Source organism: Delphinus delphis, chromosome 3 (assembly GCF_949987515.2).
Source record: "Delphinus delphis chromosome 3, mDelDel1.2, whole genome shotgun sequence".
Taxonomy (NCBI): Eukaryota; Metazoa; Chordata; class Mammalia; order Artiodactyla; family Delphinidae; genus Delphinus; species Delphinus delphis.
Genome location: NC_082685.1, coordinates 139,183,150 through 139,208,116, shown reverse-complemented (window position 1 = coordinate 139,208,116; position 24,967 = coordinate 139,183,150). Strand labels below are relative to the sequence as shown.

Sequence of the window (24,967 nt, the reverse complement as noted above, 5' to 3'; positions counted from 1 at the left end):
GTTCTCATCATTGCTTATCAAATTTTGGGTATGTCAGAATCACTTTTTGAGGAAGGTGTTAAAATTACAGATTCAGTGATCCATCCCTGAAGACTGATTCATTAGGGATCTCCATTTTTAACAGGCTTTCCAGGTAATTCTCATGCAGCTGAGGTGTGAGGATCACTGCCCTACATCCTTCCACTAGCATGTACCTATATCTAGAATACCGTGAGCTCCCTATGAGTCCATTCTTCTCACCTACACACATGAATAAATGTCAAGAGCACAGATTTATCAAATAGGTGGTTTGTGGAGGACACAGAAGAGGAGATAAAGGAACATAGTGTACAATCCCTAACATCAAGGTGCTGTCAATCTAATGGGAGAAGCAGATGTGCAGGTAATCAACGAAAACCCCTAAACCTGGCTGTGAATAAGAATCATTCATAAACCTTTAAAAAATACGAATGGCAGACCCCACCCCAGACATACTGAGGCAACCTCCCTGGATAATGACTCTGGGAAGCCATATTTTAAACCTGATTGCTAGGTGGGTCTTAGGTGGCTAACTTGGTACTAATCAGCAAAGTGGCTGAACTGACAACCTGTAGAAAGCATTTTATTAAAGATACAAAAAGTGCTATGGGGGACAGAAATGATTGGATGAATTCCAACTCGGTTTGGTGGTTCCGAGGCAGAAGCATCCTTGGCATGTTGAGGAGTGTCAAGGATGGTCAGCGTGCCTGGAATGATGGTGGAGGGGGAAATTAGTACAACTTGAGGTGGATTGAGTAGATTGACAAGTGATGCATTTTATTCACTTAAAAATACATAAATGGCTCTTACTATTTGTGAGACACTCTTTTAGATGGCTTATAAGTATTACCCTATAAAAGGTTAAACAGCTACCATTAGCAGCTCATCAGAGACTATTACAGGGAAGTAATAAGCCAGCTGCCCTAAAGTAGTACAGGAGTCATTGCTTTAAGTTTAAATGAGGGTGAGATCATGGTGGGTACAACTGGTCTAGGAAGGCAATGCGGGAGTGGTGGGATGTGAACTGCCCAAGGTCTTAAGAAAGAAACAAATCACTCAACTCTGTTTCATAATAAAATGTTCTCTTTCCATAAGTTCTCATCCTCCAAACATACTATACCATACCCTATCTTTCCTTTGGTCTGTGTCCTTTGAGCATGAAGATTTCCAAGAGCTGAGTCCCTCCAAGTTTTGGGAACCCCAGCCTTGGAAATCGAGGTGGCCCTGTGTTGGTTGTTACCTGAGAGCACTGGCCATAAAGAAACGACTTGGGATACAATGTCTTGATCAAGCCTGGGGAGGAGCTGCCTCTTGGGAGCATGGAGGGCCACGGCTCCATAGATTACCATGACGTCAGTCTTGGTCAGGCTCTTTTTCCCAGAGAAACTACCCTGAAGAGGAGGAAAGAGAGACATAAAAAATATGACTGAAGGAGTTTCTTTTTCTCTCATGTTTTTTCTTAATTCTATGGGCCACTAGGGAGTTAAGAAATGGGACTGAGATTATTACAATTAGTCTAAAGCTGACACTCTTGCCTATATAAATTTAAACACACAGGACGGTGTTGTGGATCTATCAGGCGTTAAGAGAGGTACCTGTGAGAAGGCTTGCATTAATTTTTACTCAGTAAATTCTTCTCCTTTAGGGGAAGCAGAGTGTACACAATGGAAACTCTCCATGAGGCCTGAGCAGCTGGGACAAACCTAGGCACACACGGAGCTCCTTAGGGCCTCCCAGGTCAGCATTAGTGACAGAAAGTGGGGGAGACTTGTTACCTAGCTGGTCATTCTTCAGGGCCTGGGTTCGGACAGTTCTGACCTGGAATAAAGACCTGGGGACGGGAGCAAGTATAATACGGAGAAAGGATATTCACTGAAGCAGTCAGTGTCATTTGCCTTTGCAATGACCAAGGGCTTTGGAGGAGCAAATTCTTCTTTTTACCTTGCATCGATTCATGAAAAACTTTTCCCGATCTTGGAATGTTTTAAGAACTTTTAAAACAATTTCAAAGTGGTTCTTGGCACAGTATCCTAAGATAGATGTTATTCCCTAAAATCAGAAGAGATAGGACATTTTGAGTTTATTCATCTATTCAACAAATATATACTGAGCACCCATTATGTGTCAGGAACTCTTCTAGGTGCAGGGGATACAGGATTGAACAAAACACATCAAACTCCCCAACCTTTTGAGTGTGCAGCGAGGGGAAGTGATGGGGAAGTGACTGAGAAGTGACATAAAGTGAACACAAATTTGGTAAGCATGTAAATGTAAATGTATAGTATGTCCGAAGGTGATAAGTGCTATGGAGATAAGAAAAGCAAAAAAAAAAAGAGTAGAAGCTGCACACTGGGGGGAGTTGGCAATATAAATAGGGTGCCCAGAGAAGGCCTCAATACAAGGGTGACATGGAGAAGAGTCCTGAAATAAGCAAGAGACTGAGCCATTGGACTACCTGGGAAGCAGAATTCTAAACAGATGGAGTAAGTGCAAAGGCCCTGAGGTCCATCGAGGAGGGCAGAAGGAACAATCAAGGGGAAGTGCAGGATGAGGTGAGAGAGGAAGTGGGGGTTGGTCTGAGTAGGGCCTTTCAGGCCACAGCCAGTCATTTGGATTTCTAATCTTAGACTAGTGGGAAGCCAGTGGAGGTTTTTTTGAGCTAGAGTTGACTGTCATTTCTATAGGATCCCTCTCCTGCTGAACGCTTACTGTATCTCAAGTGGCTAAAATGTTGAAATCTGGTAGCTCCTGTTTCATGCTCTGTGGTCATATTCCCCCCTTGCCCACATTCTTCCCACCTCTCTTGCTCGAGGCTCACGTCACCACTGTACCTTCATGGCAGTTTGTTTATGAGTCCTGTTACATTTCATCTGATTGTATAACCCGGCTAGAACCACCATGACCACTGTCACCAAGGTCTCAACCAGCACTGTTCTTAGTCCTCAGATACCAGGCCACATACTCTCCATTGTCAGAAGATGCTTGGAAGAGATCTTTAAAGGCTTGTGGCCTGATGTCTCTGTGTTCCTTGGCCATCGCCTAAGATATAAACCTGTGTCTTTCAGCCTCTGGGTCCTGTCACGCCACAGTGCTCTGTGTTTCTCCTCTCCCAACCCATCTTCCTAATGTTTTAACTCCTTCCCCTACTTTTCCACCTATGTCCCACTGTCCCTCTATCATGTAAGTCTGGCAAAGCCCTGGATAAATCTGACTCCCCATTTGCCGATCACCTGTCCCTACACCTCATCTGCAGGAGGCTACTGGAAAAAAAAGTGACCCCACGGAGAAAATAGGTGCAGTAGAAGATGATTTCAACCCCCAATGGGGCCCTCAAATCTGCACAGATGTCCTACATCTTTCCCTGAGTCCATTTTCTCTCTCCAGTTCCTCACAGTTGCAACCTTAGCTCTCTTCTCCTGAAGCTGTTCACTAAGCATTCTCCAAGAATAAGACTTTGAGAAAGGTTCTATTTTCCCTTATTTTACTTGGAAGAACCTGAGGGATGTAGGTAGCATGTTGTAGAGGCAAGATTTGAATCCAGCTAGTCTGACATCAGAATCAGAGCTCAGGTGTCACCTGAGGGAGAGAGTCACGCTCGGGAGATGGAAGGCCAGCAGGCTCAGTGAGACTAAGAAAGTTACGCGTTAACACCTTACCCATCCAGAGGTCATTCACTAAGTGACTTGAGTGTGTGGGACACACTCAAGAACTTGAAGTAAAGTTAAGTAAAAGAGGAATTTGAGAAGCTCAAATGGATGTCACAAAGTTCATCTTTTCAAGTTTGTGAACCCCTCAGACGTTGAATGACGGCCATATTGTATGCTTATATCTGAAATAAACTGACATTGTTTCCTAGCCCAGAGCAGAACTAAAAGGGCAATTAGGATGGGAAAAATGGTGCTAGGAATAATGCCAATGAGAAATGTGATGACTGAATATCTGAGAAGGAACAGTTTCAAAAGTTCAGTAAGTCTAGTGGTTTCTAGCCATTTACGATGGGGAAAGGACCCTAAACATCTGAGAATTTCTGAGAAGAGTATATAACAAGACAGACTATGAAAATATATTTTTTACTAGCTGGTCTTTATTAGCCTTGCAGAGTTTTGTTTCTGTTTTTTTTTTAACAGACATTCTCCTTTTTCTTCCACATTCACATATGCTCTCCAGCTTAGGCTAGGGTAGGGAAGAGGCAAAAACACTTTGCAAAAGCTCTTCAGGTTATACTTACATTTTCTCTAGGTGGAAAACCAATCGTATATAAGCTTACTTTCAGCTTACAAGTTTAATGATTTTGATACTTACAATCATACTCTTAAGTTATAAAGCCAAGGTCAAAATATATTTAAAATACTCTTGTTAAGTGAGCGATTAAAATTCATTTTTCAATATCTTCACAAACCTGGTTAGATAATGAAGCACTGATACTTAAATAAGGAAGTTTCATTTTTCTGAAAAATTCTGTTGGACTCTCTTGAATGCATGGATAATTCTGAATGAGTAAGACATTAACATAAGAACTGTCAGAGGTTTTCCAGAAGGAATTCATTATCATTATCATGAGAGGAAATTGAAAGAAAGGGGTCCCACCTGGCATTGATCCCCCAGGTGGTTGGGAGCAGCCAGAGCTTCCTTAATCTGTGAGCTTACAAAGTCTGTGTCTTGGCAGGATGCTAAGGTGGTTCCCAAGGCTTTCCAAAGAAATTTCTGGAAAACAAAGGACAAGCAACACAGTTAAAGGTTGGAAAGCAAGACTGATGAAAAATGGAAAGAGTTAAAACAGTCATTTGAAGAAAAGACATTGAGGTAACTTATGACTGCTTACTAACCATGTACTTTCCTATACTGTCTCTTCAAAGTGTCCCCCCCGCCCCGCCCCCCGCCAAGGCTCTGTCCTCTACCTGTGTTCTTCTGCTCTCCTCTATGCCATGTGCTCCACCATCATAATACCTTTCACTCTACTGTAATTTTTAATTTTCTTATTTGTCTCTATGCTCAGAACTTCAGTTCTTGGTTGCAGAGGGTCTTATTGATTAATTCCAGTGGACGGTCACTGGTAGCTAATAAGTGCTCATTGCATTAACATGCTCAATAAAATTGGGTAATTTTGAAGATAATGTCATCAGATATTCTCAAACTCCACAGTATATTGACTTAGTTTAGGAGATTTAGAGTATAGTAATTTTGAAAATAATACTTTGTATGCTCTACTATTATCTCTCTCCCAGGAGTAGAGTGAGTTGTCCAGAAGTGCTGCCAGAATGGTATTAGGAGTGAAAAAGAAAATTCACATAGGAACTTTTGCACACACGTTGTGTCTTTAGTACGGAACTCTGAACTGGGGAGGGAAAGCACCCCATGGAGGAACACTGGAGGCGGAGCATGTGGGGAATCATTCTGTGGCTTCCATCTCCCTTACAGGTGGTGAGAATGTTGGATTCATTATGCCAGCCCTACCCTGGTTACTTCTGCAGTGTCGGGATGGAGAAAAGGCAAGTAGGAAAGTCGTGTCTTCCTGTCATCTTTCGTTAGAGGCCATGTATGATGCAGAGCTATGCCTGGAGGTGTGGGGCAGCCCCTCAGTGGCTTGTATTTGAACAGTATAGCACACTCCTGGATGTAAATAGGTATATGAACATGTGTGTATATATAGCTATGTAATACCAGATTGGCATCTCTTTATTTAGACTGTCCATCTTGTTACACACAGGAGAGTAAAGTGGCCAGTTGGAAGTCCACTCTAAGGACCCTGCAGAGCTCCGAGGATTGTAGCTATGGAGTGGTCATTATTGATCAGAAAGGATGTATGGCACAGGAGGAGAGGAAAATCTAGTAGTAACAAATGAAGTTAAATTAGTACATTCAGGAGAAATTGTACGCATTAGTCTGACTTGGGATGAGGGGGGACCTAAGGTGATAAAACAGGTGGAAGAACTACCAGAGTAAGAGTAAAACCAGAGTAAGAATCTGACAAGGTAGCAGCCACTTCACTCTCGGTTGTCCAGGCAAAAGACCCCCATGATCATGGAATCATAATGAGGAAAACTGTTTACAGAACTGGAGTAAATATTAATTGGGGTCAAAGCTGCTAGAGTCTATTTAACTCCATCTTGGGAGAAGGACAGGAAAGAGTCTGGAAAAGTCTTGCGCTGAGAAAAAATTGATTTGATCAGGGGGAAATATGACTTACGTGTGAAGGGCTAGCTAGCCTCAGTGGCCCCCAGTACTGCTGATCTGTTGCTTCTCTGCTGAATTTGGTCAGGTTCAATGTATAGTGCATTCTTACTTGGGGACTTGGCTAGGAATCCCAGAAATCAGAAACCCAGAATTGCGGAAAAAAATGTCATTGATTGCAAAAATAGCCATAACCTTTCTATCCCACCTCTATCCACGCCTCCCTGCTATGGGAGTTTGCAGCTCCTATCAAGATGACTCTATTTCTCCATTCCTTGCATCTGGACTGGTCTTGTGACTTGCTTTTGTCAATGGAATTGGTAGAAGCAATAGTATGCCCCTTCTGAGCTTAGACCTCAGGAGACATTGCATACTTCATTGGCCCCACCATGAGAGCAAGCCTGGGCTAGCCTGCTGGAGGATGAGGGACTGCAAGTAGCAGAAAAAAGCTGTCCTAGTTAAGATCATCCCAGACCAGCCAATCCCCAGTGCACTGCAGTGAGGCTAGTTGAGATCAGAAGACTGCCCAGTTGAGCCCAACTCAAACTGTCAACTTGCAAAATTGTAAGCTAACTAGGTGCCTGTTATTTTAAGCCACCAGGGGTAGTTTGTTATGCTTCTAAAGCTAGTTGGTACACTTACTTTGCTGGTGTTAAGTGTAAAGGTTTAGAGCCATCTAAGCAGCTCATTGCTTGAATTTCTCTGCCTACTCATACAACCATTATCTTGGACTAATCTTGTGGGTTTGGAAACTGTTGGATGAATGGTACTACCTGAGATGCACAAGGCTAGTTCGTGTATAAGATGAGTCATTGCTCACCAAATTTTTCTGATGGGTGTGTCTGCAGGCTGGATAGACCAATTTGGAGAATCAGTACTGTGTACCAAATTAGAGAGTCAGTCAGTGAGAGGAATTTTGAAAATTACATAGAAGAGTTAGAGGTTGCTAATAAAGAATTTGGGGGAAGAGACACTTAATACTGGGAACACTTAATGACTTAGGAAATGTTTTTTCAGAAAAAAAAATTAGGAATACTATAACCACAATGATAACCACCATCTGCTTTTTATTAAACACATGCCATGTGCCAGGCACTTCACTTGGGACTTTATATACTTTATCTCATTGAACCCTCGTAACACTACAATCCTCAGAGGTAGATAAAATTTCCATTTTGTTGGTGAGTATACTGAGGCTCCAGAGAGGTTAAAAAATTTACCTAAAGCTACATAAGCAGTAAGTAGCAGAAGCTGGATTCAAACCCCATTTGGAATGGATGGTTACAATGTGGAGGGTTTGGTAGAGGTCATGTGGAGAGAGAGGAATGAAAGAAGTGGCCTTTGAGCATTCTTTCTTGTCAAGTTTTTAAAAAATTGTAGTAGATTATTTCTCGTAGCCAGCATCACAAGACTGGCCCAATGTAAACCAAGGCATAAGCTGCATTTAACTAGTGCTATGGTAGGGGCTGCTATTTGCCTTCCAGTATCCATTTTTCTTCCTTCTCTAGAATAGAACCCCTGAATTTTAGTTAGGCATGTATTTATCTTGAAGGCACTATACTCAGCAGTTTTCCTTGCAGATAGGTGTGGCCCTGTAACTTTTGGTCAAATGTAAGGTGAAGAGAAGGGAACATTTTTCTAACCATTTCTCCCTCCTTTTGGTCATAAAGTAGAAGCTAAGGTCTCTGAGCTAAAAAACCAACCTTCTCAACAGAGGTGTTGCCGTAACTGTCCATTTGCTGGTTGAAACCCCGACTCAGTTGAATGGTCCAGGCTACGTCATTGATCTTCCATAACGACTCTTTGAGCAACTGTTGTAGGAGGTGAAAGTCAGATACTAATGTGACGGTTTAATGTGCTTTCTTGGTGCCTTTTTGTTACAATGTATTCTAAAAGCATAAAGTATATATTACATGGGATTATTCCTTTTCTCATAACAACCTGTTCCGAATTCCCATTAAGAATTAGATGCACAGGAAGGGCAAGTAACTCCGCGTAAGTGCCTTCCTTTTTCCTTTTAAATAAAAATTGCCAAAAAACGTAAAATAGGAACTCATCCAATCTGAAACTTAAAATTGAAGTCAACATCTTTCAAGGTTTGGGTAGATTTGGAAAAAAACTCCATTTGTCAAAGTTAGTTTGCTTTACACCATACTAAGAAAAAGGGACATTTTTGGAATAGTGAATTAAATGCCTTGAAGAACCAATTAGATATACAAACACAAGTTGCTAACTTCAACTCGAGTAGTGAAATATTCCTCATTTCATCAATTATTTTGAGGCAGGGCCACAATCAGTTGTCTGAACCCATGTCCCTTTTCATTGAACAATACATAAAAAGGTGTTTTTGTCTTTCTGGAGGACAAAATCCATTTGCAATTTCTAAAATCTACAATTTCTCCTGTGTTTTCTCTACCTTAAGCTTGGAAAGAACACAATGTCAAAACCAATGAAAAGATTTGTATTCATTTTCTTAATAGAAACTCATTGAGTGGATCCTTTGAAGAGAAAAAAATTGTACAACCTTGGCAGTATAAGGGAAGAAAGCAAATGCAGACAGTTTGGAAAAAGAAGCCAAGAAGTGTACTCAAGATTGGAGGAAAGAAAAGAACTGTTCTCAAGGCCTCTCAAGAAAGAACCTTCCTTCCTAGTAAGAACAGTTATTTTAAAATGGTAGCGGGGGGCTTCCCTGGTGGCTCAGTGGTTAAGAATCCGCCTGCCAATGCAGGGGACACGGGTTCAAGCCCTGGTCAGGGAAGATCCCACATGCTGCGGAGCAACTAAGCTCATGTGCCATGACTACTGAGCCTGTGCTCTAGAGCCTGTGGGCCACAACTACTGAGGCCACGTGCCACAATTACTGAAACCCGTGCGCCTAGAGCCGGTGCTCTGTAACAAGAGAAGCCACTGCAATGAGAAGCCTGCGCACCACAACAAAGAGTAGCCCCTGCTTGCCGCAACTAGAGAAAGCCCGCGCGCAGCAACAAGGACCCAATGCAGCTAAAAATAAAAAAAAATTAAAAAAGAAAAGAAAAGAAAAAAAATGGTGGCAGGGGAAAATAAGATAAAAATTTTGAGAGAGGGAGGGGAAGATAAAAGAAGCCTGAATATAGGAGGAGAGGTGGATCCAAGAGTTAAGGACCAGGAAGCATAGAGCCATTGCTTTCAAACCTCATATGGGATAAGATTCACTGTGGGTATCATTAAGACCTGTGAGCTCGCAGGTACCCCACCTAGAGATCCTGATTCTGGAAGGGGGGTGTTGGGGTGGGGTGCTGTGGAGAGGTCACTGAAATCTGACATTTTAAAGAAGCCATAGTTCACATGAAAAGATGCTCAACACTGCTAATTATTAGAGAAATACAAATCAACCCTAAATGTCCATCAACAGAGAAATGGATCAAGAAGATGTGGTACATATATACGATGGAATATTACTCAGCCATACAAAAGAATGAAATAATGCCATTGGCAGCAACATGGATGGACCTAGAGATGATCAGACTAAGTGAAGTAAGACAGAGAAAGACAAATATCATATGATATCACTCATATGTGGAATCTAATTTAAAAAAAAGGTACAAATGAACTTATTTACAAAACAGAAGCAGACTTAAAGATATCAAAAACAAACTTATGGTTACCAAAGGATTTGGGGGGGAGGGGGAGGGATAAATCAGGAGCTTGGGATGAACACACGCACATTACTATATTTAAGATAGATGACCAACACGGACCTACTGTATAGCACAGGGAACTCTTCCCAATATTCTGTGATAACCTATATGAGAAAAGAATCTAAAAAAAGAATGAATATATGTATACATATAATTGAATCACTTTGCTGTACACCTGAAACTAACACAACATTGTAAATCAGCTATAATCCAATAAAATTAAAATATTTTAAAAATCTAATAAACTTTATAATCAAATTCTTCAAAAACATTTGACAGGTATTTTTTTTAAATATAAATTTAAAAACCATTAAAAATACCCTGAGCTTTCTCTAAATAAAAGAGTTACCTATTCTATAATAAATAGTAATAAATACAGAAAAACCCACAAAAAAACAGAAACAAACTACAATGAGGTACCACCTCACGCTGGTCAGAATGGCCATCATTCAAAAGTCTACAAATAACAAATGCCAGAGAGTGTGTGGAGAAAAGGGACCCTTCCTACACTGTTGGTGGGAATGTAAGTTGGTGCAGCCCCTATGGAAAACAGTATGGAGGTTCCTCAGAAAACAAAAAATAGAGTTAGTATATGATCCAGCAATCCCACTCCTGGGCATATATCCAGACAAAACTATAATTCAAAAAAATACATGCACCCCTATGTTCATAGCAGCACCATTTACAATAGGGACGTCATGGAAGCGACCTAAACGTCCATCGACAGAGGAATGGATAAAGAAGATGCGGTACATATATACAATGGAATATTACTCAGCCATAAAAAGGAATAAAATAGTGCCATTTGCAGCAACATGAATGCAACTAGAGATGATCATACTAAGTGAAGTAAGTCAGAAAGAGAAAGACAAATATCATATGATATCACTTATGTATGGAATCTAAAATAGGACACAAGTGAACCTATCTATGAAACAGAAACAGAATCACAGACATAGAGGACAGACTGGCCGTTGCCAAGCAGGTGGCGCTTGGGGGAGGGATGGAGTGGGAGGTCGGGGTGAGCAGATGGAAGCTTTTATATACAGAATGGATGAACAACGAGGCCCTACTGTACAGCACAGGGACCTATATTCAATATCCTATGATAAACTGTAACAGAAAAGAATGTTAAGAAAAAGAATGTATATATATGTATAACTGAATCACTTTGCTGTGCAGCAGTAATTAACATAACATTGTAAATCAACTATACTTCAATTAAAAAAAAATAAAGAAGCCATAGTTAATTCCTATATAGGTGGCTTATGAACCAAAACTCTGCTGGATTAAAAGCTCCCTGCCCATGGGTTCCTTGATCTCCTGTGGGCTCCTGAAATCAAAATGTTCTCTGTAAAGCCAATGTCCAACTCCTGTCTGCAATTTACTCTTTTGGGGATTTGACATGTCTGTGGCACTGTTTGGTTGTCAAGGTCCAAAAAGTTATGGATGAGAGAAAGATTCTTTTCTGGAGAAGGGGTACAACATGGCCTTTTGGTGTTTAGACATCAGGAAAAAGATAGTGAGAAGCAGATAGAGGAGGAAATGGAGTTGTATTCAGGAGCAAAGAAGTGGAAATTATGTTAATCTCTGTTTCTTTTTATGAATGGTGAAATAATGCAATTGCAAGGAGAGGAAAAAAACTGAAAATTAGAGAAGATTTAAGAAAGACGGAAAAAAATATTAGTAAGAAAAATATTAGTAAGTGGTATCTTCAAAACTGTCTTAAATTCTGAATCAAAGTGAAGGCTAAAGATTATTGTTCAAATTGTGATTTAAAGAGCATAAAATTCTTATGTGATCATGTCTAACAGTCTAGTGATTTTCTCAAGAAAAGGAAATGTTGTTTCCTGTCCTTTGGAATCTAATTCTTTTTCGTAAAGATGGGTAACTTTCGGTGATTTCATCACCCCATCATCAACAATTAGTCTAGGAGCCAACTTTACCTGAAGCAGCATCGTCTCCCACAGCACGATACTAGTGTTCTTTCCTAGAAATAGAAATTGATGCAATAAGTGCCAAAAAAAAAAAACACCCCAGCCCAGTATCCAGGTCAGCACTGACTGCTACTGTTCCATTTCAAGCTTTCTCCCTATGCAGGATGGTTATTTCAGATTAAATTTACTATGTTGGCAATCCTAAATTGCTAGTCAGCTGGACAGAGCGTCTTCAATCCATGATAAAAATCCAGGCTTTTTGCCAATTTCAACAGTAACTACTGAATTACCATATCTTAATATTCTAGCATGGATGAATAATAACTTTTTAGAACAATACCAAAAGAGAACTTCTCTAAATACAAAAAAAAGACCAGAGCAAAAGTAAAAGTTCCTGCTAAATATTGTAACACACCTGGTCCTCCTAAAATATCAATATAAGTATTTGGTAGAGAAATAGAACATAAGGAGTCCAGGACAAAATAGAGCTGTCTACCTTGCATGTCAAGTTCATTGTTTTTACTGCCTAATGTGAACATTAATGGCTTAAGACATAGAAGTGGTGCCTCATTTCCTTGTGTTCTTGCCTCCTTGGATAAAGACCTGACCCCACTCCTTTGTATCTTCCAGAGGCTGCAGGAGCTCAGGTATGCGTGTTTTCCATAGCTCTACCAAATTTGGGTGAATTATCTCAGGCAATATCTTCAAAAGTCCTATTGCACCGACCCCATGTAATTTCCCTAAACTGGCGAGCATAGATATTACCTGGAGGAAGGAAGAAAAATTGTTAATCAACTCAGGGATACTTAGAAGGCTCACCTACCTTTTCCTTTTTATCACTGTTCTGGATTCTCTTGAATCCTTCATTAGATAATCTTTTAACAAACCATCACAGTCTGTTCTTACTTATTCTAGATCAAAGCTAATACTTAGACAATCCATCTGCCCAATTTTCTTCTGAGGATAAAGGTGTAAAAATATATGGAAACCATCAACCAAAAATAAGTGAAACATACCAACACTTAGATATATCTATTAATTAAATAAGGGCATGTGGAAATAGTGCTCAAGCACATATGTGGCCAAAAAGAGAGGGAGAGAAATCTAAACAACAGATGTGGAATTTGTTTGAAAGGTTCTTATGGATCAGATCCAGTCTATGTTTATTTAAAAAATCATAAATGAAGTTTAACAAACATTTCAGAGTGAGAAGATAATCTTGCGAATAATAAATCTTCATCAGAGTCATTAGTATAGCAGAACATTTATTATGCCATTTTAGTGTTTCTTTTGTTTTGGAATAGCTATGTAATTTTTATTATCATTTATTTGGAGCTGAATTGTCTATATTGGTTTAAATTCATACCACGTTGGTTTTTCATAACTCACTCACCAGAAGTCTGGCCAGTAGCTGTTGTGGTGAAGGAAGTTTCACTAGAAAGAAAAAGCAATTTTCATTACTGCTATGGGGCCTAGAAAAAATCAGATGGGGCTTGGGTTTACCAGCAAAGCCCCGTAGCCTTTCCGGAAACTAGTCTCTCATAAGAGAAATGCTTTGCTTTGTTTTTGAATGTACACACCAGCTCCTGTAGAGATGACAAGTGCTGTTGAGTCCTTGGCATTCTTCTTCTTCCTCTCCTCTGCCATAAACAGAATTCTGATGATATTAAACAGGTATTTCAGCATTCCCGTATATTCTGCAGGTACCACAAGAGTCAGGATTCTTGGCCATAGCACCTATGGAAAACATAAGGCAAGATGCAAGGATTGCTTATTCTTTTTCATTATTCCTCTTTGGTCCTCTCCGTGTGTTTCCCTCTAATTTAGAAAACTTTCTCTCACGTGTTATTATTTTGCTCTTCAGGCCAAATCAAAATGAAATCATGAAACACAGTCTCTGCACAGCACATTCACTTTCAGGTGCCACTTGCAGTGAGTGTTGGTCAGTGTTTCTCCGTGAGGTTGCTGCTGGATTTTGGGACAGGACAAGTCGTCATTGTGGGTCACTGCAGGGAGGGCTGGGCTCCACTCACCAAGTGCCGTTAAACCCCTTGTCAATGTGACAACCAAAAATGCCCCCAAATATTTCTCCAAACTCCAAGACTCGAGTGGAACTGTCCAGAGTGAGAATGACGGGGAATGGATGGCGACTGCGTTGCTGCTGCTGGCTGTGCTCCAGGTGCTGATCTTCTCCTTCTTCTTTTTCAATTAATTAATTAATTTATTTTTGGCCATACCACATGGCTTGCGGAATCTTAGTTCCTTTACCAGGAATTGAACACAGGGCCCCCGCAGTGAAAGCGCCAAGTCCTAACCACTGGATCACCAGGGAAGTCCCCAGGTGCTGATCTGCTGATCACCTAATGGAAACTTAGGTGTCCACTTGGACTCCTCCCTTTGTCTTGGCATCTGTATTTAATCACCAAGCCTAAGCCTAATCCTTTTCTTTTTTTAAAAAAACAATTTTATTTTTTTACTTATTTATTTTTTGGCTGTGTTGGGTCTTCGTTGTGGTGCGCGGGCTTCTCACTGCAATGGCTTCTCTTGTTGCGGAGCATGGGTTCTAGAGCGCAGGCTCAGTAGTTGTGGCGCATGGGCTTAGTTGCTCTGAGGCATGTGGGATCTTCCCAGACCAAGGCTCGAACCCGTGTCTCCTGATTGGCAGGCAGATTCTCAACCACTGTGCCACCAGGGAAGTCCCAAGCCTAGTCTTTCTTTTTTTTTGCGGTACGCGGGCCTTTCACTGTTGTGGCCTCTCCCGTTGCGGAGCACAGGCTCCGGACGCGCAGGCTCAGCGGCCATGGCTCACGGGCCCAGCCGCTCCGCGGCATGTGAGATCTTCCCGGACCGGGACACGAACCCATGTCCCCTGCATCGGCAGGCGGACTCTCAACCACTGTGCCACCAGGGAAGCCCCCTAGTCTTTCTTAAATTGTAAGATTTCTCACGCCCTTCCTACTATTATGACCCAGTTCCCGTCCCTATGAATCTCATCTCATCTCATATATAGACTCTTTGTGCTTAGTCTATTCTAAAATCAGTGTCTACTCTTAAATCAGTGTCAACACACTGATTTCCTGCAGTTATCATTTAAAATGTTTAGCCTTTGCTTAAAATTTTCATTGGCTCCTCAAGGACAAGGAAGGAATTTGGCATTTCAGACCCTTCCGAGTCTGGCCTTATACTACTCTTTCATCATTCACTACTAGATCAGAATTCCCCAAACTTTACTGTGCATCAGAAATGTTGGAATTTGTTTGCATGCAGATTTATGGGCCCCATGCCCAGATACGCTGATTCATTTAGGTCTGGCACGTGGCCTGAAAATGTGCATTTTAAATAAATAGCCCCGGTAATCCAAAACCCACACCTTAAAAAACCATCCTAGACAAAGCCTGTGATCCCCTTAAACTGGCCTTCTGATTGTCTCCTGGCTGTGCCATGTATTTCTGGCCATTAAATCCTTTTCCAGGTTGTTTTGCTTAAGCAAAATGCAGATTCTAAGGCTCCTCCCCTTGAGGTTCAGGTTATATTAGGCCTCAAGTGAGGTCTGAGAATGTGTGCTTTTAACACCTTCCCAGATAAATGGGGAAAGTTTAGCATTCACTGTGTTAGAATCACCACTTACAGTATGTGTCTAAGTACGTCAGGGGAAGAAGAAAAATAATATATTAAGATGCTTATAAACTGCCATTTGCCATCCAGATATAAAAGATTATTTAGCTAATTTTACACCTGTTTTTGAGGAACTATTATGTGCTGGCACTGAGCGTCCCAACATACTTCCTCTAGTCAGAGCATCAAAAAGCTGATGACACATGGAGTACCAACTCGTATCTTTACTCCTAAATGTTCAGAGCTTTAGAAAGGTGATCAAATTAACTATGAGTGGTGACAAAAGACCCCTCACCTGAGGCATTCCAATGATCAGTGGGTCCAGGGTTTTTAAGACCTCCAGGCTTGTTTCTTGGATACCTTTCTCTCCCTTTTCGGTCTCCTGGGAGTTAGGTTTTATTGGTTTCTCTTTAAGAAAGATGAAATAGGTGACTTGTTCATAATCCTTGCTGTCGGTCGCCTCTGACCTTACTTGGAGGTGTTCTTAGCCTCTGGGGTGGAGGATGCAGTCACTCAACTTAAAGGGCTTGTGGAATCCAGCAATCTTGGTCTCCAGTATCTAATCCTGTTATAAAGTGCTCTTTGGAGGAATGGGTTAGAAAAAAACACCCCTGGCTGAAGCAGAAAAACAAACATTGTGAGGATCCTTGGACTGCAGTTACTCCTTTTCTCCCTCAGGCCTTTCCCCTTTTTATCTCTGGGGCAAAAATTTCCAATGACACTGCTTCCTAGTGGAGTGGACTGTAATTTCAGCTACAATGAATTTGCTAAGATTACTGAGATCTTAAGCACATGTTTTTCAGGCTCTTCATCCAAAGGAACCGGTGTAACAAGTATGGATGTTTCTTGTTTTCTAGAAACAATTCACTTTCTCTGCCTGTCTCCAAACCACCCCCAAGCTTTTGAGGCCAGGTTTCCTCCTTTTTAGGAAAAACTGATTTAACCTACCTTGGGTTTATTATAAGTTAAAAAGGATATCACTGAAAGAAAACCGAGAACACTAGAAGCCGAAAAATTTATTAGTGAAAGTGATAAGGCTGAAATGTAACCTCTAAGTCAGTTTCTAACTTGGACCCCAGATATTTTTTTAAAATCCAGTTGAGTCAACTGAACTTGCTACAGGGCAGCACTCAAAATGGCGCCCTCTTCGTACCAGATTCTTGTTGGACGTTGCAAACTGCGAGAAGATGTAGTCAATCAGTGGCCAGCCTTCCTGGGCTTCAATGTAGCGTTTTTCACACATGGTTTGGTTGAGGAGAAGGGTGGAATTCCTCACCTAGAGTAAGGAAAACGCATTCACAACATTTTACTCTGAATAGAAATTAGATTCTCCTATTCTGTAACCTTCATGGATCATTCAGTGGAATCTTTCCAAAAAAGAGTATAAATTGAATGATCTTACTGTAATATATGGAGCAGGAAGTAATCTACAGGTTATGATTTAAGTGTCACTGGCAAAGCTCTCTTTAACCAAAATCTTTCTTCCTAGTTCCCAAGACATATTCTCTATTACTATATATTATGAAACATTAGTAACTTTGGGCTAAAACATGGCCTCGCTTTAAAAATCTTCAGTGAAAGACACCACACTGAAATAAAGTTCCACAATTCCTTATCCACAAATTCAAACTAAATGACTCTGAAAACTGGAATTTTGTTTCTTAAATTTGGTGCCAACTCATTGGTAGCAAAACCCAAACTGAACTGTTTTAAAGCTATTTGTAGTCTTTACCTCTTATTTATTTATTTTTAAAATTTATTATTATTATTATTTGCGGTACGCGGGCCTCTCACTGTTGTGGCCTCTCCCGTTGCGGAGCACAGGCTCCGGACGCGCAGGCTCAGCGGCCATGGCTCATGGGCCCAGCCGCTCCGCGCATGTGGGATCTTCCCGGATCCCTGTCCCCTGCATCGGCAGGCGGACTCTCAACCACTGCCACCACCAGGGAAGCCCTACCTCTTTTATGTAGTGTGATATGCATACATGTTCTTGAAAAAATATTAATAGGTTTGATTGTGGGCTACTGTCACAGTAATGTTTTTCTGAAATCTGGAAAGTTGTGAATTCTGAAATAAGTCTGGCTCTACGGATTCGAGTAAAGAATTATGAACCTGTGTCACAGGTTTTTAATAATTTGGCTTCAATTAATTTATTGGATTGCTTCCCTGGAGGATAGAAATCTCAGATCTAATTCCTTAGTGAACGGGTCTTTTAATGGAGGGTGGGAAGAAAATAATTTTGCACAGGGAGGAAGGGCCACAAGGTGGCAATTAACAATTAGCATACAGGGACTCAGTAATCTCCCTAATTAAGGAGAAAGAGGTATATTTTCTCTTTATTTTTGACTGATTAACTGGCCTTCCTTAAAGTTTCTGTGCTCTTTTATTCTACCCTAAATCCTAGCAATTCTTTGATTGGCTTGGTCAGTTACTGGGTCAGGTTTTTATATATAATCACTCCATTGTTATTTATTGCATAGCTTTGGTTATTTTAAACATAGTTATTGGTGACCAAAGCCTCTTAGGGGAATTTTTTCCTCTTCATTGGCTTCTGTGTAGGGCTTTGATCCAAACAAAATATGGTTTTCATACAAATAATACTACAACTGCTAATTTTAAAAATTGTTCCCATTTAAGTTCTATGTCTTTTCCAACGTGGAATACTTTAATCAAATAATCAGGAAATAATGACAAATCTATTGTGTGCAAGACTTGCTCTAGGTGCTCCCTGATTGGAAAATAGGATGTCTCTGCTCAGAACAGGGTTCAGGGGTTATTATTTTTTGGAGGAAGAAGTATTATCTTTATAATTAACAATTAAGTTTTCAACTAATTAAATTTAAAACTTTTTGAAGAGCATGGCAGAGTGATGCTCTGGGCAAAAATCTTTTTTTTTCTACTGAGAAGCCCTTGAACTGAATGTGCTTTAGAACTTTACTTCGATAGAGTTTATCTTTTGGGGAAAGATGGAGTTCTTTTAAAAGTAGAATTGATAACTGAATTCTTTATAAAGCAATCTCATAAGCAGATTGTTAAACAGTCAAAACCATTTCATTTACTCCTAAAACTATCATTATCCAAATAAAAGTCCCCATTAATTCTCTTACTTTAATACTGAGGTTGCCCATGACGACTTTGACTGTTTTTTCTATTCAAGTGATGTGATCCCTCAACTTGGGCTCTGAAAGATAGAGGGAGAAATTGAGAGACCCACTTCAGAAGGACTACAGTATGTTCTAGAATTGATGAAAACCCATTAGAGTTATGGTACATAGTTGCAAAGTCTCTGGTCCTTAACATTTTATGTTATTCAGTTCCCTCCTACATTCTCCTTTTCCAACTCTTTACACATGTTTATTGCTTTTTTTTGTTCTCTGTTACATTTTGTTTCACCTTGTTTAAAATGTTAGATTCTTAAGTGGATTCAATACATCATGCCTAATGGATTGGCTTTAAATTTCGTAGACAACTTCATGTTTCTTCTGCCAAGTCTTCAGTAAATCCCAGGGTAAACTGAATTTTAAAAAACTATTATAATGATTCACTTTGTTATAAAGTGGAAACTAACACACCATTGTAAAGCAGTTATACTGTAATAAAGGTGTTAAAAAAACTATTACAATGCTGTGGAAAAATGAATTGTCATATTTTATTGAATCCAAGATATAATTTTATGAGGCATCATTATCTCATATTGTGCGAAGTGAAAAACTCTATGGCTGATGATAATTAAAGATGCTATCAATTATAAGATGCATTCTGATACTGTGAAAATATGTGCCTTTTGGAATTAATGAAATATGAAAATTTATTAAATTCTCCTCTTTTCTAAATGTACTAATTTTTAGAATATTGTACATTCTTCCCACCCACTCCCTGTTTATCAGGCTACTTAACCAGTTTACTAGCTCTTTTAAATTCTAGATTCAATTCTCAAATATTCTACTCATTTAGTGGGTGCATCCATAAATAGCATGAAAGAAGAGAGGTAACTAGAAATGCCTGTTTAGAAGTAGTAGGTTGTAGACAACTAAGAAAACCAAGCTTCACCTGAATATGATGCTCTATAAATTTCCCAAAGACATGGGATAGAATTAGAGACAATGCACAAGTTTCAGTTTGCTTTTTGGTACAAAATAAACAAGTCTGCTGTCATCTTTACTGCTTACCTTCAGCACTGATAGCCGATCTTAACAAAGTCAAGATTCCCATTCGAGTGGCTTCATTATTACTTCTCATTTGTTCATCAAAAAATTCTATCAGGTCTGCAGGGCTGGAATGGGCTGTGGGTTTAAGAAATACTGGAGTCATAAGAACTCATTCTCACCTTAGGTAAAATACTTGTGAATGGGAAGAGGATCATTCCATGAGGATTGTCAAAGTCACTCTTTGGTTGCTAACCAGATTTTATTATGTCCATACTTCTTTAGTATCACAGAATTAATTAAAGAGTTTGGTCACTAAGAGAGCTAGACCCACTTCTGTTCATACCTGTGAATGTAATCTTATTTGGAAATTAGGTTCTTTGTAGATGAAATCAAGTTAAGGTGAGGTTGTCTTAAATCAGTATGACTGGTGTCTTTATAATAAATGGATAGAAGATACAGACAGAGCCACAGAGGGAAGCCTTGTGAACATGGAGGCAGAGATCAAAGTGATGCTTCACCAGCTGTGCAGCTGGAGACTTGCAAGGGTAAGAAGGAAGCAGGGAAGAGTGAAGAAAGACCTGGATGGAGTAGAGAGGTTTGGGTTGGAAATGTTAGAGATAAAGTGAAGAACTTAATTAGGCTGGGGCATAGAGAAGTGGAAACTATAGAAACAGAGGTGGTCAGTTAGGAGAGAACTAGACCATACTAGAAAGGTATGCAGTGAAGTAGAGGAAATGACATATTTTGGGAGGGTGCAGGTGTGGGAGGTCTAGGATTGCTCTTGTCTCTTGCCCTGAGGGACTATATTAGAGTATAGTTTGGTATCCTGACCCTGGGAACTTGGTGCTTCCTCGACAACCTGTGTCCGGTATTCTAACCAGGTGATGGGCGGGATTGTGACGTGAAAGCAAGAACAAAAGGGAGAGAGTGAAGGAGGGAGAGAGAGACAAGGGATAGATACTAAGAAATGACAAGGAGGAAAAAAGACGACTGGGGTTTGATAGAGTTTCAAATAATCTCAAATGCCAAGAAAAAAGCATTTCCTAGCCTTAGGGTTGCCAACTCTTACAGGTTTGCCTGGAAATAAACCCATGCATATATAGTCAATTAATTTTCAATAAAGGAGCCAAGAATAAACAATGGGGAAAGAATAGTCTCTTCAATAAATGGTGCTGGGAAAACTGGACAGCCGCTTGCCAAAGAATGAAATCGAATTCCTACCTTACACCAAACATGCAAATTAAAGCAAAATGGATTTAAGACTTGAACATAAGACCTGAAACTGTAAAACTCCTAGAACAAAACATAGGAAGAAGCTCTTTGACATTGGTCTTGGCAATGAATTTTTTTGAATTTGATACCCAAAGCAGAGGCAACAAAAGCAAAAATAAACAAGTGGGATTACATCAAACCAAAAGGCTTCTTCTCAGACAAGGAAACCACCAACAAAATGAAAAGAAAACATATGGAATGGGCAAAAATATTTGCCAACCTTATATCCAGTAAGGAGTTAATATCCAAAATATGTCTGAGACTTTTCTGGTTTTAGAACTGAAAGTTCTATTTTCCTGGAAGTCCTTTAGTCCCGGGCAGATCAGGATGACTGGTCACCCTACCAGCTGCACTCTTCTTGGGAGCAGGGAAGATAGGGAAAGGCACAGAATACTTTGAGTTGAAGAAACATTTTGTGTGTCGGTGTGAAAGTAACAGATGTGACAGTTTGCACGCACTTCATCCTTGTCATCATCACTTGGAGACATTTTAATTAAAAACCCTCTGGATGCTGGGTCCTACCTAGAATGAGGAAATAGTCTGAAGCTTCGATTTCATTTTCCTTCACTGGAGGATCTAGAACTCTGCACACCTGAATGAGAAGAAAAAACTCAGGTGGTAGATGTTAAAAAGAGAAAGCTGTTGAAAATGAAACAATCAGATCTGACAACATGGTCTTCTTATCTGGTTGAGTAAATTGATAAAGATGGTCTTCCTCAAGGCCTTTGGAAGGCTAACGTCATAAAGGACTGCCGCGGTCAATATCTGTCTTAGACTCTGGAATGGAAGCTCTCTAAGGTTAGCTGGAGGCTGCCTACGGAGCAACAGCACAGGATGTGGAAAGCAAATCATTACTCACTACCTTTTGTGAGGAGAACAAACCCATAACCTTTCTGTGGTTACCAGTTGTCTTTAGTGATTCTGCTCCTCTACCTTGTTTAGTTCCCCAGCAGCTTGAACAGAAATTCCTTTCTGGAGTTTCCACCACCCAGCTATGCCACTGACCGCTTCTCTACCTCATATTTCCCAAGAGGTATTTAAGTTCGGCTGCCCAAACACGTGTTTGGGTTCCTTGACCCCCCCCCCCCCTCTTGAAAATTAACATCCTCCAGGATGATTGCTGGTCAGCTATCAGAATCGGTTTCTTTAGGGTGTGCCTCTCACCTGAGTGACGTGGAAATCAATCTCTTTGTCTTTATACTGCTTCAGGAGCCAAGGGACCTGGCCCAGGGCGTATTCACAGAGGTCTTCCCGATGCAGCAGCAGGCTCACTGTGGGGCCGTGAGCCTTAATGATGGCCCAAATCTGCAGAGGCAGCAAACAAATACCGTTTCTCACACTTCACTATGCTTTTCGTACATTTCTCAGTATACCAGAAGCTTTAGATACCCCCCAAAAAACTTTCCTCACTGCTTTCCACCGAGCAAGGTTTCTTCAAACAATGTTTAGGTTAAGATCATTGTATGAAGGAGAGTTATATTTGTATCTACATCTATATCTATATTGATGCTCATTTCAATATTTGCCCCGCTCTTCTATTTCTTTAACCTCTCTCTAATGGTCACTTTCTTTTACTATATTAACAAATTTTAAATTTCCCTTATATTAAAAAAAATTCTTTGATTCCATATCATTTTAGCCCCACTGTTACCCTCATCCAATTCTGTTTCTCTTTCCTTTCTCGCAGAGCAAAGCTTTTGGAAGGAGTGGTCTACCGTTTTTACCTCCACTCCCCACCTCCCCTTTATTTCTCAATCCACTGTCATCTGGCTTCCACACGACATGAAAAATGAACCAGTACAAAATATAAATGCAATATATTGATGATAAAATGTAGAAATCATGGGCTTCCCTGGTAGCACAGTGGTTAAGAATCCGCCTGTCAATGCAGGGGACATGGGTTTGATCCCTGGACCGGGAAGATCCCACATGCTGCGGAGCAACAAAGCCTGTGCGCCACAACTACTGAGCCTGTGCTCTAGAGCCCGCGAGCCACAACTGCTGAGCCCACGTGCCACAACTACTGAAGCCCGCGTGCCTAGAGCCCGTGCACTGCAACAAGAGAAGCCCCCACTCGTCGCAACCAGCCTGTGCGCGGCAGTGAAGACCCAACGCAGCCGAAAATAAATAAATAAAATAAATAAATAAATTTATTTAAAAGTAGAAATCACAAAAATTAGGAGGAAGCAGAAAACACAGTACCCACAGTACTCATAGATAAGCACTGTCTGGTGTATTTTTAATAAGTTATTTCTTTATTTGTCCTATTCTTTCCTATCTTTTTCTTATGTATTTTAATTTCTTAAAAATTGATACCATTTAATCTATAGTTCTATATTCTGCTTTTTCTACCTAATAAATGCTTTTTTTTCTATTAGCTAAATTTTGCTATACAGCAAACCATGTCAAAACTTAGTGGCTAATAACAATAACCATTTATTTCAACACTGTGTGTCAGCTGGAAGAATTCTTCTACCACATTTCTATGCAGTAGACACGTTTCAAGATTTTTCTTTCTTGAGCACCATAGCAATGTCCTCTGTAGATCTGTCTCTGCTTCTTGAAAATCACTCCTTTCTTAGTTTCTAAGATCTCATTCTTCTTGCTTAAGCCTTTCTGAGGTTTCTTTTCTTTTGGTTTTTTAAAGATTTTTTTGATGTGGATCATTTTTAAAGTCTTTATGGAATTTGTTACAATATTACTTCTGTTTTATGTTTTGGTTTATTGGCCGCGAGGCATGTGGGATCTTAGCTCCCCAACCAGGGATCGAACTCGCACCCCTGCATTGGAAAGTGAAGTCTTAATCACTGGACCACCAGGGAAGTCCCCCAAGGTTTCTTATTTCTTAAAAAAAAAAGTACTGTGTAGCATTCTTTATTATGTGGCCAAGACCACCTTCTGAGTTTCTTTTATTTCTGCCTCTTTATATCCCCTTTCCTCTCCACACTTCCCCTTCTCCCACTGGACTCGCTCAAGTATCACGTTATCCCATCCCTAACCTATGCTCCAGTGGGTTTTATCCCCTCTTTAGGGACTGCATGTCTCCTGTAGTGATGACTTCATGGGTTGCAAGCTCAGTTCCAATGCCATGGCCTTTCCAGTGCTCGCCAGGGGTTAAGTGCTTCTCTCCCTGTGCTCCCTTATTACTTTGTGCACCTTCTTGTTACTTGCCTAACTTCCTGTGGGAGGCTAGGAAAGTAGTCAGCAAATTTGCATTGAATTTTGTTTTTCAAGTGGCTTGAAGAAAAGACTTCCTCAGAATATTTTAAAAATTTCATGTTTGCTAATGATTTAACTATCCCAGCATGTTAAAAAATGAATGCTTTAAAAGCTCAAAATATAGAAAAGAAACTGAACTAGAGAAGGTAGCTAAGTGTTAAATCTTTTATAATATAGCAATAAAGAGATTGAAATAGAATATAATTTCACCTACTTTAAAAAATCATAGCTGGAGCTTCCCTGGTGGCGCCGTGGTTGAGAGTCCGCCTGCCGATGCAGGGGACACGGGTTCGTGCCCCGGTCCGGGAAGATCCCACATGCCGCGGAGTGGCTGGGCCCCCCGTGAGCCATGGCCGCTGGGCCTGCGCGTCCGGAGCCTGTGCTCCGCGACGGGAGAGGCCACAACGGTGAGAGGCCCGTGTACCGCAAAAAAAAAAAAAAAATCATAGCAATTAAGCAAAATAAGGATGGGATTATATATGTGAATGCACTTTGTAATCTATTCTTTATAAGTCATTACAGTATTTTGAAGCAGACACGCTCCTTCTTTAGATATCATTTTAATGCATTGTGATATTCACAGACACAGGAAATTTCTCTGGACTGGTGTTTTCCCTAATCAGTGACAGCCCAAATATGGGTTATGATATAGCTAAAATTCTATATATTTTGCTCATTTTAGTTAGTTATTGTTCTCTGCACACTTTGGCATGTCCGTTCCATGAGAGTGGGGATTTGGGTCTGTTTAATCTCTGCTGTATCCCCAGTATGGGAATGATGTCTGGCATGTCATGGGGACTCAATAAATATTAGTTGAAATAATGAGTAAATAGTGATTTGAAACAGGAAAAACAAAAGATTTTATAAACATGATAAGATACAACCCACAGCTTTCCAACAGAACTAAGAT

At 40.3% G+C, this 24,967-nt stretch overlaps 1 protein-coding gene across 1 annotated transcript in view; it reads right to left on the bottom strand.

Moving 5' to 3' along the window:
* The window catches only part of MROH2B (maestro heat like repeat family member 2B), a 60,237-nt gene that overhangs the window by 27,298 nt on the left and 7,972 nt on the right, over nt 1–24,967 (bottom strand). Inside the window, 16 exon segments of the mRNA XM_060007191.1 lie at nt 1,259–1,274; nt 1,276–1,409; nt 1,960–2,067; nt 4,606–4,722; nt 7,893–8,000; nt 11,813–11,856; nt 12,412–12,568; nt 13,197–13,237; nt 13,384–13,540; nt 15,714–15,824; nt 16,572–16,694; nt 18,526–18,599; nt 19,588–19,701; nt 21,361–21,414; nt 21,510–21,615; nt 22,003–22,143. Of these exon segments, the coding sequence (XP_059863174.1) occupies nt 1,259–1,274; nt 1,276–1,409; nt 1,960–2,067; nt 4,606–4,722; nt 7,893–8,000; nt 11,813–11,856; nt 12,412–12,568; nt 13,197–13,237; nt 13,384–13,540; nt 15,714–15,824; nt 16,572–16,694; nt 18,526–18,599; nt 19,588–19,701; nt 21,361–21,414; nt 21,510–21,615; nt 22,003–22,143 (1,605 nt within the window).